The sequence below is a fragment of the Microcebus murinus genome, chromosome 6 (assembly GCF_040939455.1).
Source record: "Microcebus murinus isolate Inina chromosome 6, M.murinus_Inina_mat1.0, whole genome shotgun sequence".
Lineage (NCBI taxonomy): Eukaryota > Metazoa > Chordata > Mammalia > Primates > Cheirogaleidae > Microcebus > Microcebus murinus.
The window spans coordinates 61,717,970-61,735,757 of NC_134109.1; the positions used below are offsets into that span (position 1 = coordinate 61,717,970).

Below are 17,788 nucleotides of genomic sequence, written 5' to 3' on the forward strand. Positions count from 1 at the left end.
TATAACATTTCAGAGGCCACCAGATGTAGTGACTAGATTAAGCCAGATGTAGTGACTAGATTAAGCCTCACGGTGGTGCTAAATCATCATTGATGAAGACTCAAGCGCCAATGGAGGCTCTGCAGAAACCAAACTGGCAGGACTAAAACATTCCTAGCGAGTTAACTGTGAAGGAATTTGCTTTGGATCCTTGTGGTTCTTCCAGACCAAACTTGAGTAGTGACCTTGACATGCTGTTTCAACAAATCCATTAGCAATGTTAATTTGCAGTTTGTTTCCTGACATTGCAACAATAACATATACAAAAAAGATTTTTATTATACTTAAAAAGAATTTTGTATTAAGCGACATAAAGGACATGAGAAACCAAGAAGGAGAAAGAGGGGGAGGGTGGGCATGGGATAAAACCTTTCCTGTTGGGTACAATGAACACTAATCTGGTGATAGTCACACCAAAAGCCCTGAATTAAGCATTATACAAAATAGCCATGTAATAAAAACATTTTTACCCCCTTAATATTTTGAAATAAACAAAGAAAGAATTTTGTAGCCTTGTCTTTAAGAATGTTGTTGATTTAGAATTCTCAAATTGGATTTGGGCCACAGTGTTTGAATATAACATTTACCTTTCCCACATTCTACTGTGTATCTTAATTTCATGTGTCCTTTGGAACCATTTATTAAATTCCTTACATCTCCCAGCCCCCAAATTTCAGCTTGAAATCTCAACTCTTTAGACTTCCTTTTCTGCTCTCTTATTTTAAAATAGTCACAAAATTTTATCAACGTTTCCTTTATAACATCTCCCACCTCTGTCTCTTTCTTTCTTCAGTCTGCTTCCAAAACCACAGTTAAGACCCTTTTACCACATGACCAGGCCATTGCAATAACTCCTAAAATTAGCCAAGCTATCCACTTTGACTGCATATTGCAATTGCTTAAAGAGCTTTGGAAAACACCAAATCCCAGAGATTCTGCTTTAATTGGTGTGGATGAGAGGCTGAGGTTGGGATTTTCTAAAATCTCCCCTGTGATTATAATGCGTAGCCACAGTTGAGAACTACTGCATCATAGGTGTGTATCAAGCACACCACGGCCACATTAACAACCTTCTTAAACTACTACATCTCTGGACCAAAAATCTTAAGTAGTTTCCCATCTTCACAAAGATTGCAAATTAGTGACTTGAAGGCCAAACTATCCTATAGCTGTGTTTTATTTGGCCAGTTTAAAAACTGTTCCAATCCAATATTTAAAAATAGGGAGATGTCACATAAAACTCAAATTTCCTATTTATTTTTAACAAATTGCAAGGTCTTGTCACACAGGGTCCACATTTCCGTGCAACTATCACCTAGAGCTGAAAGTAGTGGCTGCCCTTTAGACATGCCAGGTATCCAGTGATTCAGTCCCATCACTCCCCATTTACACCTGGCTGTATGATTTATTTATATTATCTGCCTGACCTCTTAGAATCATCTTGGTTTGTAACTCTGGTCTAGAGGATGAAGTTCAAACTCAAAGATACATTCACTCACTCATTCACTTACATATTCATTTATTCATGCATTCATTTGACAGTATTTAGTTTGTATTTAAGCTATTCAAACACTTAGAATTCAAAGTCCTTCTATTTTGGCCCTATTCTAACTTTATATTCCCCTTCCTTTTAACAAACTTTATTCTAACCAGCAGTTAAAGAGACATCCCTCTCCCAATATTTGTAGCCTAGAGGCTCATTTCCAAAACTCCTTTGCAATTAAGTGATGCCATGTGACAAAGTGTGGGCCAATAGAATGTGAGCTAAAGTGACATGTGAAACTTTCAAGTCATATCCATAAAAAAAAAAAAATGCTAGCTGCTCTCCATTTCCCATTCTTGTGAGCTGAAATGCAGGTATGACATTGGTGGTGAGCCAAAGAAGAGCAATAGGGAGAAGGAGCCTGGCTCTCTATATGACCTCTATCTTCCCTGGACTGTCTGCCTCTTGTTAAGTGAAAGGGACTTCTATCTTATTGTATTTTGTGGTCTCTTTGTTTATAGTAGCTTACCCTATACTCCAAAACAAGAATCTCTCTTTACTATTTCTCAAACTTATCATGAAAATTCTTACTCTCAGGCTTATGGTAAAGTTTCTGTCAATAACATTGTGCCTCCTCATCTCTGCTATATAAATTCTACCACTCTTTCAAGGCCTAGATCAAATATTCCCTCTTCTGTGATGCTTACTCTAGTTATACTTGCTATTATCTTCCTTCCTCTGCTCTCCCACTGCATAACTTTCCACTTGACACTTATCAAATATGTAATAAGCATTTCCTTGAATTAATGTTGCCATATATCCCTCAAATTCTAAGTCCAGAATGTAAAACAGAATTTTAGATTGTACATAGTAAAAATAAAAGAGTATTCAGAATTCGTACAGTATTTCACTATTGCACCTCTTATTGAATAGTTATCTGCATTGTCAATTCATGTTCAATCTGTGATCCTTTAGGACACTTGAATCTTCTGAATTTAATAACAAAGCTGAGCCTGCTTGGCCAATTCTTAAAGAATCTGTGTTTTTCCTTGATATTTAACTAAATTTTAGTTCTCTTTATTCTTGTATCTAAAAAATTCCTTGACTTTCTGGATACATATTTCTGAGACTAAGAAATGCACCGAAAAGATCTAGGGTCAAGCTTGAACAGTGCTGGGGAACCAATTTCATAGTGCCATCACATTTGGAATCTGAGAATCTCTAGAACAATACTAAAGGAAGAAAGTAGAAGATACTCTCAGGGAAGGAAATTAAAAAGGAAAATGGGTGGCAGAGAATGAAAACTAGTTTCAGAAGAAGAAAAGTAAAGAAAAAGGAGATAGAATATGTAAGGAAGGGAGAGAATACAGAGACAAGAGGAGATCTAGCAATGGTTAGCCAAGGGAAAGGCACATGAAAAATTGAATGCCAGTGAAGAAAAGTGACATCCAAGAACCTAAAAATGCTTCCTATCTGATAAGATGCTCATAACAGATTATTATCAACACCTAAGAGCAGACTATCACTCCATCAACATTAGGAAAACTGGTACATGATTGATACAAAAGAAACCTCAAAGGCAAGTAAGAATTGAGTTGATAATAGAAGCCTGATTGAAGTTACTCTAGTGGTGAATAATAAAAACATGCAGTTGTGTTTCAAATGAAACTTATTTGAATCTCAAATAAAGTAAATAATGGCTGGACAGGACTTTTGAAAAAGAGTTACTCGCAAGTATTTTTTTAGACACCAATCCCAAAAGACCACTTGGTTCTGCCTTAAAGCTGTGTCCCATCCTACTAGAAAGCCTGGGATGAGATCCTTAAAACATGAGAAGAAACCACAATGAGACAAAATAAAAGAGAACTCAAAGACCTAAACACAAGACCCCAAACTATAAAACTCCTATAAGAAAACATAGTGGGAAAACTTCAGGATATTGAACTTGTCAGTGATTTCTTGAATATGGCACCAAAACACAGGCAACAAAAGCAGAAATAGATAAATAGGACTACATCAAACTTGAAAACTTTGTGCATCACAGGATACAATCAATACAGTAAAAAGGCACCCTACAGAATGGAAGAAAATATTTGCAAATTATTTATATGCTAATATTCAGAATATATAAAGAACTCTTACAACTCAACAGTAAAAATATCAAATAACTCTATTTAAAAATGGCCAAAGGTCTTGAATAGACATTTCTCCCAAGATGACACACAGCCAACAAGTATATGAAAAGATGTGCAACATCATTAATCATCAGAGAAATGGAAGGCAAAAACAAAATGAGATATCACCTCACACCCATTAGGATGGGTACTATCAAAAAACCCAGACAGTAACAAGTATTGATGAGGAGATGGAGAAATTGGAATCCTATGTATTGTTGATGGGATTCTAAAATGGTACAACCACTTTGGAAAACTGTATGGTGGCTCCTCAAAAAATTAAAAATAGAATTATCATATAATATAGCAATATCATTTCTTGGTATATACCCAAAATAATTAAAATCAGGATCTCAAAAAGATATCTGTATTCTCATGTTCATAGCAGCAGTATTCACAATACTCAAGATGTGAGAAGCAACCCAAATGTCCATTGGCAAATGGATAAAATAAATGGATAAATAAAATGTGGTATATACATGTAACAGAATATTATTCAGCCTTAAAAAGGAAATAAAACCTGTCACACGCTACAACATGGATGAACCTTAAAGACATTATGCTAAGTGAAATAAGCCAGTCACAAAAGACATGATTCTATTTGTATCAGGTATTTAGAATAGTCAAAATCATAGAGACAGAAGGTAGAATGGTGATTATCAGGGACTGGGAAGCAGAGGGGAAAAGAGGAGTTGTTTAATGGGTATAGAGTTTCAGATTTGCAACATGAAAAAGTTATGGAGATCTGTTTTTACAAAAATGTGAATACTCTTACCACTACTGAACTGTACACTGACAAATGGTTAAGATGGTAAATTTTGTTATGTGCGTTTTATCACAATAAAGGAAAAAACCTCAGTCTTAATGACTGCTGTATCAGTGTGGTATCATCGATATGTCAATGATTAAAATGAAGGTTGAAAGATAGGATGGGTCCTGTCTGGACCCATTTTACCTCTTGAAAAAGAAATGTAAACACCAGTACCAAGTTAATCCCAAGGGAAAATCTCTCTACCTTCAGGTTAAACAGATATTAACTACCACTTCCCAGCTCCATCCCTAAGCAGGAGCAAAGGTTGCCATCTTTATGCTGCTACCACAAAATCAGGACCAAACTTGACTGGAATTTTACACAGCCTAGTTACAAAGAGCAAACACTCAGCTAAATATTTGTTGCACTGAATCCAAAATAACTTATGTGAAAGGACATCCTTAGCTGGCACCAAAAAAGTTTATAAAATTGGGTTATAGATGTCTCTAGGACAAAATGTGACAATGCTGAGTCACTGAACTATAGTTGAGATGCTATAATCTGACATTTGAAGACATATCTCTGTGGAGAAATGGGCTCAGCTAAGTCATGCATCTATCAGCTAGATACCACTGAGTCTGACCTAACAAAGTCACATTTTCCAAGACAAGTGTTGAGAATTTAGTGTAAGAAGGAAGCCTGTTATGTGAGAAGTAGACCTTGTACTGTATCCCAAAAGACAGACCTCCTGAAATGCCCTACTGGGGTGGCACTGCCCTATACTGCATTCTACCAGCACCCCCTAGGAATCATACAGCTGCTAACCTGGCATCAATATTTACCCATCTCAGACAAGTGGCTACTTACCAAGCAGTTTGTTTTTATTCATGTATGAGGACGAAGCTATACTGTTCATTTATTAATCTAGGAGTGGTTAGTGGACTTTATAAATAGATTTTATCTGCACATGTGATAATTCTCTGGCATTATCCTATCTCTGGCATAATGCCTAAATTCTTTGGCATTTGAATACATTTCAAGGAGAAAACCAAGTCAGCTCTGGCAGCCCAGCTGGGATCCTAGCTTTCAAATTTAGCAGTAGTATAACCCTGAGCAAGTCATTTGCATTTAAGCCTTAGATTCCTAGTCTGTAAAATTGGACCAGTAACAGCTCTTCCACAGGGTTGTTATAGAAATTAAATAAAATAATCTACTTCAGAACCTGACACATAGTAGATGCTGATGAGAAATTATTTCCCTTCCTTCATCCTTACTCAAGTGCAAGGGTCACCCACTTCTGCCTTCAAATAAGTTTTAATTTTTTTAAAGAAACTTTTCCTTGACTTTACTTTCAACTATCATCCTTTGTCTCCTTGCTTTCACAACCCAATTCCTAGAGCTATCAGGAATGATTCTATGTCACTTCTTAAGCACCTATAATCCAGTTTTTACCTCTATTCCTTCATTAAGTCAATTTTTCTCTAAGGTCCTCATTGACTCTTTCAGACAAATCTAAAGCTTATTGGTTGTTGGGTTTTTTCCTCCTTAGTCCTTATTCTTCTTGATCTACCTTTCACAAAGAACAAAGCTAATGCCCACCTTATTAAATGTCTCTTTCTTCCTTCAATTATTTAACACCCAAGAATCTTTTCTATCCCTTCTGGTCTTCAAGACTAGGCCTCTTCCTTATTCCTGCCTCATAACTGGGCTACAACTTGAATCTCAGCCTTCTTTTCTCTATCTGTCCTCATTCTTTTAGGGAATTTGTTTATTCTCAAGTCTTTATCTAATGGGAAAAATAAAGTAGATGGGGGCTTAAACCATGGCTCTGTGCCTTATTAACTGTGCTACTTTAGAAAACTGGTTTCATCTCTCTGAACTTGGTTTCAGAGTTCAAAGTTCTCTCTGAACTTTGCTCTAAAATGGGGATTCATTCATTCAACAGTCTTTATTAAGCACTTGTTATATACCAAGCACAGTTCTAGGTACATGAGATTTATTAACAAACTAAACAGATAAATATTTTTGCCTTCACAGATCTCTCACTCTAGCAGAGGGAGACAGACCAAAAATAATAAACATACTATATAAGAAAATTACATAAAGTTACAGAATATAAGTGTTATAGAAAAAAAAAGAAAAAGAGGTCAGGTTACACTTTTAAAAAGATGGCATGGTAGGCCTCTCTGAGTAGGTAATATTTGAACAAAGACCTGGAAGAGATGAAGGAATTAGAAATAAGGGCATCTGATAAGAGGATGTAGGCAGAGGAAACTGACAAAAGTTCTAAAGGCAGGAGCATGCCCAGTGTGCTCTAAGAACAGCAAAGAGGTCAGTGGAAATGGAGTGAAATAAGCACAGAAAAGAGATCAGAGAGGAAAATCAGAGGACTAATGCATGTAGTACCTCTGAATGCAATGGAAACCCTCTGTTGCAGGTTGCAGAGTTTTGAGCAGAGGAATGACATAATCTGATTTACGTTTTAAAAATATCACTCTGGATGCTGTGTTGGGAACAGACTGTGGTAGAAGCAGAAGAGAAGCAGACAGACCAGTTAGGAGGCTATTGCAGTAACCCAGGCAAGAGATGATGGTAGCTAGGATGGGAATGGAAGTTCGACAAGGGGAGAGAAGAAGTCAATTTAGGATTTAAAAAACCTACCTTACAGGGTTGTTATGAGAATCCTGTGAGCGAATTATTATAAGTAAAATGCCAAATAGATGTCTGGATAAGTAAGATGTTAAGTAATATCCTCTCATTATTTTTGGCAGGTGGAATAGATTCTCTATGGAGGAGGCTAGGGTGTAAAATCCAAGGTCAACTGACCTAGGAGTTGGCAGCTGCCCTCATGTGAATCAGTGAAGGGAGGCTGGGCTGAGAAAGAGTCTTCATCTTCTTTTAGCCTTCACCTCATATCCCAACTCTAGTAAAGTATTTCCAACTGCCTATAAAACACTTTTTAAAAGTTCTATCATATACCCAGTATCAATGCATAGTTTTTTTAAAAATTACCTGTCCCACCTCTCCCTCAAACCAGCTACTTATCTTCTATTTCCTTCTTTTAAGGATATATCAGTCCCCAGATGCTGAAAATTAGGCTTCATTTTTATAGAATTACAGAATCAAAGCATGCTACCACTAGAAGTTGATACCATAGCCATCATCTGGTTAAAACATATCTTTTTGTCAAAGATGAAATAAGGCCCAGAATGGAACATGACTAGCTATGGGCCATACCAGGCTTTAATGACTGAGCAAGACCTGCAACCAGTTTTCTGATTCCTTTTCTCAACAATCTCCTCCCTTCCCCTTGCCTGGTTCATATGACAGCAGTCTCTCAGATTGGCTGCCACAGGCCAACATCTCCACCCTGGTCACCACCATGGCTGCCAGGACCATCTTTCTTGTTATTGCCAAATAAACCTTCCAGAAAGGCTATAGATGGGACACATACTGCTTTAAATATGCTGGCTCTAGTAACGAACTATAGAAATCATCTCTGAAAATATACTACCTAAAGTGATCTACATAATTAACGCAATCCCTATCAAAATACCATCATCATTCTTTACAGTTCTAGAAAAAATAATTCTACGCTTTGTATGGAACCAGAGAAGACCTCGTACAGCCAAAGCAATCTTAAGCAAAGAGAACACATTGGGAGGTATCAGTCTACCAGACTTCAAGTTGGACTACAAGCCTATAGTAACTAAAAGAGCAGGGTACTGGCACAAAAATAGAGACATAGACCTTTGGAACAGGACTGAGAATCCAGAGATAAAACCATCTGCATATTGTCACCTAATCTTTGACAAAACAGACAAAAATATACACTAGGGAAAAGAATCTCTTTTTGTCAATAAGTGGTGCTGGGAAATCTGGATAGCTACATGCAGAAGATTGAAACTGGATCCCCATCTCTCACCTCTTACAAAAATCAATTCATAACAGACATAAAACATAAGGCATGAAACCCTAAGAATCCTAGAAGAAAATGTAGGGAAGACCCTTTCAGACATCAGCCTAGGCAAAGAATTTTTGAAGAACTCCAAAGAAATCACAGCAGCAACAAAAATAAATAAATGAGACCTGATCAAATTGAAAAGCTTGCACAGCCAAGGAAACTATCATTAGAGTGAATAAACAGACTACATAATGGGAGAAAATATATACTCTCTACACATCCACTAAAGGGCTGATAACAAGAACCTACCTAGAACTTAAAAAAATCAACAAGAAAAAAATCAAACAACTCCATCAATAAATGGGCAAAGGACATGAACAGAAACTTTTCAAAAGAAGACAATAATGGCCAGCAAACATATAAAAAAATGCTGGACATCTGTAATCATTAGAGAAATGCAAATCAAAACCACAATGAGATATCACCTAACCCTAGTGAGATTGGCCTTTATCAAAAAATCACAAAATAACAAATGCTGGCGAGGATGTGGAGAGACAGGAACACTCTTACACTGCTGATGGGACTGCAAATTAGTGCAGTGTCTATGGAAAAGAATTTTGAAATACCTCAAAGAGCTAAAAATAGAAATATCATTTGATCCAGCAATAGCATTATTAGGCATCTATCCAAAAAACAAAAGACATTCTATAATAAAGACATCTACATCCGAATGTTTATGGCAGCACAATTCACTACTGCAAGGATGTGGAAACAATCCAGTGGCCATCAATTCATGAATGGATTAATAAAATTTGGTATATGTATACAATGAAATATTACTCAATTATAAGAAATGACGGGGATCTAGTACCTCTTATATTTTCCTGGATAGAACTTGAGCCCATTCTCTGGAGCGAGGTATCAGAAGAAGGAAGAATAGGCTCTACATGTAGTCACCATCAAATTGACACTAACTGATCACCACTATGGTACTCACACAGTAGTAATATTCTTCAGGGAGTGGGTGGTTTGGGAAGTAAACTCACAACTAATGGATGCAGAGAGCATGGTGGGGGGAAAAGGCACGCCTCAAATCATGGTTTGGATGTGGCAAAGTCATAACATGCAACCAAAATGTTTGTACACCCATAATATCCATAAATAAATAAATAAATAAATAAATAAATAAATAAATAAATAAATAAATAAATAAATAAATAAATAAATGTGATAAATTTTTTCTAAATAAATAAATAAATGTGCTGGATCTGGGTTCAAATCCCAGCTTCACATGCACTAGCTGTGAGGACCTCAGCAAATTTCCTAATCACATTCTGCCTTAGCTTCTTCATCTAAAAAATTCCTACTTCCTAGGACTCAAGTAAATAAGATATATAAAATACTTAGCACATGGCAAACACAAAATTAGAGCTCAAGGAGCATTAGTTATTATGGTTGCATTATTATTCTCATTCCCTTTCAGAGAAGTTGCTGCGGATGCCTGGTGAACAAATTCTAAATGCCTTAGTGTGGCCTTCAGAGCTTTGCAGCAACCAGGTCTGTTACAGATATGGAAACTTTCACTAATCTCTGATCACAGACCTTTCCATTGGGTTAACTCTCTTTGTATCCCCATAGCCATGCTCATTCTCATTCCCACTATGTTCTTCAGGCATCCTCAAACTACGGCCCGTGGGCCACATGCAGGCCGCCTAGCACATTTATCTGGCTCTCTGGGTGTTTTTGCCACCACTGCCTGTCCTGCTTAGCAGCCGACTCGTTCTGGGCTGCAGTGCACACTCTCCAACGGTCTGAGGGACAGTGAACTGGCCCCCTGTTTAAAAAGTTTGAGGACCCCTGTCTAGGTTATGCTCCTCCTAACTGAAATGCCCACCTTCCTTCTATCTAAATCCTATACATTCTTCACAACCCAACTTAAAGTTTAATATTTCACAAGAACTTCCCAGGTAAATTCTAGGTCCATGAATATTATTTCTTCTCCACAATACTACAGTATTTACACACAGCATATGTTGATAGCTTCCTTATAGAGAGGCATGAGAACATTTAGTTAAATGTATGGGCTCTAGAACAGACTCCTTGGTCTCTCTCAGCCTCAGTCTTCTCATAAATAAAAAGGGGTTGATTTTAGGGTTGTGAGGATTGGATACAGAAATACTTGAAATATGTTAATAATTATATTATATATTTCTGTTAACTTTTCCCTCTTTCTTTATAAATGTGCATTTTATTCTTCCGGATTATTCTATCCATGTGCACTATAATTGCATCCAATGCCAAGCATAATGCTGCTACCAGAGTAGTGTTCAACAATGAATGGATGTAAAAATAAACTGGGAGGAGTAGCTCCAAGGTAGCCACAGGGGTTATTCTCTATCCAATATAGATGGCTCCTGAACCTTTTATTCTCCCATACTCATAGTTTCCCAGGGAGGAAGATACTATAAGCCCTTTCAGGGAGGCAACATGATGCTATAGAAGAAAACTAGACTAATAAATCAGAAGACATGGGTTTGCATCTCAGCTTTCTAAGCAAAAAAGGTCTGTCTTTTTATTTATCTGTCTATGTATTTATTTTAGCTTGGGAAAAACTACTTAACCTCACTGAACCTCTGTTTCTATTTCTGTAAAAGGAGAGTAATCTGGTGTGACCTGCCTTCTTCACTGAATGGCTATGAAGATCAAGTAAAATACAAAAATACATACGGAAGAGCTCTCTGCACATGGTAAAGTGCTATGCAAATTATGCAAGGCATGGTCATTTATATGTCATAGAACAAGAAACATTATAACTATCCATTAACTGGATCTATTTCCAATAGTCTTATGAAGAAAGGGCCATTACCATAAAAATCATAGTGAATCTTTTCAGCCCTGATGCATCTTAAAGAATTAAATCACAACTTATAGAGTGCAGTCCTGAGAATTTTGATAAGTTTTTATCCTCAAAGATTTAATCACATCTAATAAGTTCAAAAAGTATAGATTTACCCAAAATGTCAATTCCTCATCTCAAAGCCCATGAATGGTACATGGTATAGGTAGTCTAGTTATTAGCCAGAGTTCTTAAAGAGGAGGAAAAGTAAAGAAAAATAAAGATTCCTGATAAATTAGAAATTTCTAATGTATTTCTATAAGAAGGTAACACTGGAGATGTGGACAGTATTCTGAGATCAGAACAAACAAATCAAAAAGCACTGAGGCTAACAGGAATATTCCTTTCATGTATTCCTGAGGTACTTGTGAGTATATAGCTATTGTTCCATTTTATCTGTATTATATCCAAGGGGTTCCAGCATTCATCAGTAGCCATGTTAGGTTCAAGCTATATCAACAGAGAATTCTACACCAACCAGGAACACATCAATCTAATGCATTGTCAAGGGCAGTTCCTAGTGATGCATATTCTGTCATATGCAGTGATCATTGTGCTTTTTCTTTTCTTTCTTTGGGGAGTTAGGTTTATAAAAAATAGCAACACATTTTATAATAGGGTGGGGAGGGGTTGACCTTCTGACAGTATTACTTCCAAAAATCAGGTGATAAATCATTCAGGTTAAGAAGATCTTACCTCTATTTTTTCCCATATGGCTTCATAGTTGTCTTGGTGCTGAATATCTTGCATCAATTTCTGAATTAAAGCTGATTTAGTAGCAGAATGGCTATCATTTTTCTCAGAGGATGAAGCTCTTTCTGATTTCTCATTGATGTATTTTTTCATACCAGAGAGAGGTATACATGATTCCTCATCAGAAAGAATGTCACTCAGGGGCCCAGATTCAATGCTCTCCCCCAGCGAAGAGGCTACGTCACTGGATGAGCTTGGAGACACCCTGCCTAATCTTGTATGTTTCTTCTTGACGTGGTATGTTGGATAGATCTCAGAATCCGAATTCATTTCAGACAGCTCCCAGTCATCAATATTCTGAATGGTTTCTCCTCTGGGTTTCTGAGGCAGAAGCTTTGTTAGGTTTTCTAACTTCAATGCTAATACTTCTGTCTGCTTAAGGTGAGAGGGCAGAGCTAGGTATTCATCAGAGCCATACCAGGCCTCCACAACCTGACCATTCCTGGTGACATGACTAGGGGAGGAAGAGTAACATTTTTTGCTTTTGTGTTTTGAAAGAAGTGGCACTGGAGACGTGATGTTGTCTGAGCCAGTAGAGGATTCACTGCTCTGAGTAAAAGGTGGTGAACTGGATGTTTCTGACTGCACTAGCAATTTGGCTTTCCCACTTCTCTGATTACATGGCTCAAATGAGGATGTAGAAGCAGAATTTGTTTCTGGCTCCTCTATGGCCTTAGAAGTACAAGAAGGCATTCCATTTGGCACTACTGAGCTCCTTGTGTTTTCAGCTTGCTTGCCTGAACCTGTTCCCCGTTTAGGTGTTCGGCATGGAGGCACCTCTTCTGAGATTTTCTGTGGCTTTTTAAGTTGAGGTTTCTCTTTATGGCAGTCGTTAAGCCTTCCCAGGCTCGAAGAGATGTCTTTAATGTGAATTCTCACTGTATTTTCAAGGTTCCCATCCCCCACCTTATGCAAACACTCATAAGACTGGCTGGCAGCAGAAGGGCTGTTGGGGTAGGAAGACTGTAACACCAGGCAAAGCCTGGATCTGTCAGGAGGATCCACCAGTGAAGGAGTGCTTCTGCTCATCTCAGGCTTCAGATCAACCAACTGCTTCCTTCCATCGCTGCTTTTCACATCATTCTTAAAAGTTTCCTCTTTAAGAAAAAGCCCTCTCTTTGGCAATGTGGGCTGTGTGGGAGAGTCCTCATTATAATTAAAGCAATCTCTGATGGATCGCTTGGGGGTTGCATTTTCACAAGGAAGAGGCTGTTGGTTCTTTGCACCAAGATGGGAAGAGGAATTGGGTTCTTGCTTCACAGTCTCAGAGGAGGGTTGAACAGCATTTGTCAGAGCTTCCCCTGAAGATGACATCTCCGGTGTTATGCCTGCTTGCTCTTCAACTGCAGAAGTACTGTTTTCCTCACACCCCCCTTTGTCATCTGCTGAAAGAGATACTTGGGATGCCTCTTCACTAATTGCTTCACTGCAGTTGGAAGGGATGGGGTCAGCAGCCACTGTAAGTAACCCAACACTTCTGATAAGCTCAGGAAACTCCTTTTCCATCTCACTGTAGCTCCAAGAGTCAAAGGGTTTGGTTTTGACCTGGCTAGAGGTGATGTCACCCAGGCCACTGAGCAAATCCTCACTTGGACTATAGTCAGACAGTTCGAATGCAGTAATGCCACAATCCAAAGACAAGTAATTTTGAGAACATTTGATAGTTAACTGTCCTGAGTCATCCACTTCTGTTAGAGAATCAAGCCGGCCCTGAAACAGACAATGGCAATAGTGTCAGTAAATGCAACATCAATTATATTCAAATGCTGTTGAGATGAAATTTCAGTACAGGCAGCTATAAAAATCAGATATGTATCAGTCTCAATTGCTTCTTGTTTGACAAACAGAAAGGCATATTTTCACATTGCTTGATATAGTATTTTGTTCAAACACTTAAAAATTTTTCTTTAATCTAGAGCATAGAGCCTTAATAGAAATGGCTATTAAGGCAAAAATATCCATCCTTGCCTTACCTCTCTCTTCAAAAATAGTATACTATGGAGTCCACTTGCCCAAGGCCTCTTGGCAGTGGCTCCGGGTCATGGTCCTCAAATTTGGCTCAGAATAAATCTCTTTAAAATTAAAAAAAAAAAAAAAAATAGTATACTGTTCATTTAATAAGCATGTCATAAGTGAAGCCTTAAGTAATAAAATTCCTGGGAACAAAGTAATGTAAAAGTAAAATCTCTATAAACCTCTGTTTTGATTTTGGCTATCACTCCAGCACCTATACAGTGGCTAGCTCATAATGGATGCTCAATAAGTATTTTTAAAGTGAAATGATTACTTATACTGAGCTGGTCATATTAAATATATATTAACATATCACAGGAAGGTAAACTACTGAATTTTCAAATACATAACAGTTCAAGATCAGTTTCTGTTTGGCCCCACCCTTTTGAAGGTAAACACAGGTAATCCTGGAGAAAATTAATGAGTGTCAAAATTTCATCATATTGGCCCTATCTCCTTCTTCTGCATGCATTTCTCCCTCCAATCCCCATTGGAATATATTAGATACTAAGTGCCCACCTCCCTTACTATTTATAATTCCAGGTAGGCTGATTTGATTTGAAATTATCCCATGTAAAAATTAGTATTGCAAACAAGGATTTTTAATTTTTAATCTTTAATTATGTGATTAAGGCTTTTGTCTCATTATTAATGCAATTTCTGATATCATATAACAAGTGTGGAGATTTTTGATTGATGCTTTGTTTTGGGTAGAAGAGCCCCTAGAATCCTGTTACGCCTACCAAGCTAAAGAACAGCCTGGTCTAATCTAGCCCTTTAGGAAATGAAGGAAGGAAATTGAAAAGTGAAGTGTCATTATATCCCCAGATCTCCTTTCTCCTGGAGGAGGAACTGGGATGAGCCAACTCAATCCAGATCAATCTCATGTGACTGCTGGACTCTATGTTCCTTACGACCAAGTTATCCCAAGATCTAGTTGAAGGTACCTATAGCCCTTAGCATAGTGATCTGCATAGAATAAGCACTCAAAGGCATATATGTTGAATAAACCAATGAGGGGATGAATGATGAAATTTTTGAATGTCTCTCTATGCCTTTATGTAATTTCTTCCTCTGATTATGTAGTTTTAGTTAATTCTAATACTTAAAAGCCCCAGCTTCAGAGTCAAATTCTGGCTCTAGTACCAAGCCAGTAGCTTTATGTCACTAAGCTTCATATTCTTCAACTGTAAAAAGGAAATAGTAAAGGATGCCATAGGAGTGTTGAGAGGCTTAAAGGAGATAATATATGTAAGACACAAGTCTGTTGTATGTACAAGTACTCAATGAATGTCCACTCTTAATATATTAGTAGTAGTAGTAGTAATAAAATATATTGAGTTTCACCAAGTTGAGAGTTCTTGCTAATGCTAAATTATACTGCACAAAGTGAGAAAACAATATTAGCTGCCAATCTCAACAAAAGTTATCTAAATGAAATTGTGTGACTCTTGTGCTTCATACCCAGGCCAGGCTCGTTAAATAATAATCAGAAGCCAAAAACACCAAGAAATGAGTCAAACAAAAGTCATACTTTATGCAGTTTTTAAGAACAATAGTGAAATTCCCAATTTAAAAGCAGATTGTATTTTTAAAAAATATTTTAATTTGGTTGTTCATTACCCTGAATTTACTCTTTTACACAAGTAGTATTATAAAATGATGATTAAATGCCAAAGATATCCCATAAGACCTATTCAAATTAATAACAAGTTGAAATTTACAACATGATTTTCTATATTTATCAAAGTTACTGTACTGTAGTACTTACATGAGGTTAAAGAGACACTAAAGAAAAGTTTCTATAACAAATAGAGAAAAAAGACATTTCAGAGTTCAGATAAAAATTAGACCCTCAAAAGTATCGGCCACCTGCCTTTGGCCAAGCAGGGAACACTGTGGCCTCGCAAATACATTTGGTCCCATTTTGATGTTCATGGCACCTTAAGACCAGGGATACTGTCTTGTTCAAAAATAAAAGGTACACAATGATGTTAGATGAATATATTGCTAAATGAATATAAGAATACATCTCAGAGAATAGACTGTGGTTGCCTTTTCTTACATCTTCAGAAATCTCTAGCCAGTTCCTAATTTGGAAAAGAAAATACCATACTCAAAACACTTACTTCTACAAAGGAAGCCTTCTCCCATCCTGTTCCCCAACCAGACTATCTCAACCACTAAGATTTGGGTGATTGTCACTCAGGAATAACTATTTTTTAATCATACTTCATTTTTGCATTTTTATTTATTTATTTAGAGACAGGGTCTCACTGTCACTCAGGCTAGAGTGCAGTGGTGTCATCATAGCTCACTGCAACTTTAATCTACTAGGCTCAAGCGATCCTCCTGCCTCAGCCCCCCAAGTAGCTGAACTACAAGCCTTTGCCACCATGCCTGACTAATTTTTCTATTTTTTGTAGAGATGGGGTCTTGCCACGTTGTTCAGGCTGGTCGCAAACTCCTGGCCTCAAGCAATCCTCCCACCTCAACCTCCCAAAGTGCTAGGATTACCAGCGTGAGCCACTGCACTAAGCTCATACTACATTTTTGAATATGAAAAAAAAAAAAAACCCTCCCTGAAAAAAACCAAAAAGCAATAAACAAACAAACACACATTTAGTCTTTCACCATCTAGAGGCAATGTTAAGAAAAGAAAGTTCTCTGAAATTTCTCAGAGCAGATGAATAATGAGTCTCATCTCTTAAAACATTGCATAGTAATACTAATATTTTTAGTCCCACTGCTTCCTTCCAGACCTCCTTCCCAGACAATTTTCTAATGAGTATAAGCAATAAATTCTCAGGAAGATATGGAGCTTGGGGATAAGTGCATGTTGGCTTTACTGCCCTTTTTATTTCAGAAATATCACATTTAATTGTATAGCAGAGGGAGCTATGTCAGAGCTGCCTAGCAATGTCTCTACTCAAATATACCTCCATTTAATTGTTATAAAGCAGCTTTTCAGATAAAGGTGACATTTTATGGAGGTGGTAATTTATTCACTTTATTGCTAGCTTCAATCTTGTCTAAGGCAACAAGGGAACCCACTCCCCTTTTTTTCCAATTTGAAGCAAAAAATTTTGCTTTGTTCTTTACCTATAATTAAATTAACTGAAGTCTAGTTCCAAATACCTTCTCAGATCTTTCTTTTTTTAACACTGTATTTCAACACTAACTGACCATGAGATTTAATACTCATAATTTCAAGATTTTAAGATCTCCCTATTAAAATGTCCCAAGGGCATATCAGTGGCCATTGCTACTTAATGGTGTCAGTTTTGAGAAGAACATCAGAAATAGAATTTCACTCTTTTAATTATGGGAACAGTAAAAAATTTTATATGTCCCTCCCTCCCCTGCTCCCCTAATTTCACTACATGGTATTTGTTATGCTTTAATTCCTAACATATAAATTGATGGGCCTCTTACCAGAATGCCACAGCCCCCCCCCAACCCCGAGTTTTCAGACCATATGGACTGGACCGTTTTTCAGATTCCTTTAAGCTCTACCATGTTGGGATTCTATGATTGTGAATGCATTCCAGATAGCAGCAATGGACTGAGAAGAGCAGTAATGACAGGGAAATGTGAAGCAAAGCAAAGGTTGTTTTCTGATGGGCTAGAGGAAAAATACACAAAAATCTTTCAATATTTTAATGTATGCTATATTCATAATTGTAAGACTTTCCATTTTCTACAGGGTGAAATTATAAATTAAATAGTTAATCTCCATGATTAATTCCCAGTCCACCAACCTATAAAACTATCT

The 17,788-nt window shown here is 37.2% G+C and overlaps 1 protein-coding gene across 2 annotated transcripts in view; it reads right to left on the reverse strand.

Annotated features, from left to right (window-relative positions):
* Positions 1-17,788, reverse strand: part of AKAP6 (A-kinase anchoring protein 6) — a 465,422-nt gene that overhangs the window by 264,242 nt on the left and 183,392 nt on the right. For both annotated transcript variants that reach the window (XM_012773426.3, XM_012773424.3), the window contains one exon: positions 11,944-13,710. In XM_012773426.3, the coding sequence (XP_012628880.1) occupies positions 11,944-13,710 (1,767 nt within the window). The remainder of the gene's footprint in view (positions 1-11,943; positions 13,711-17,788) is intronic.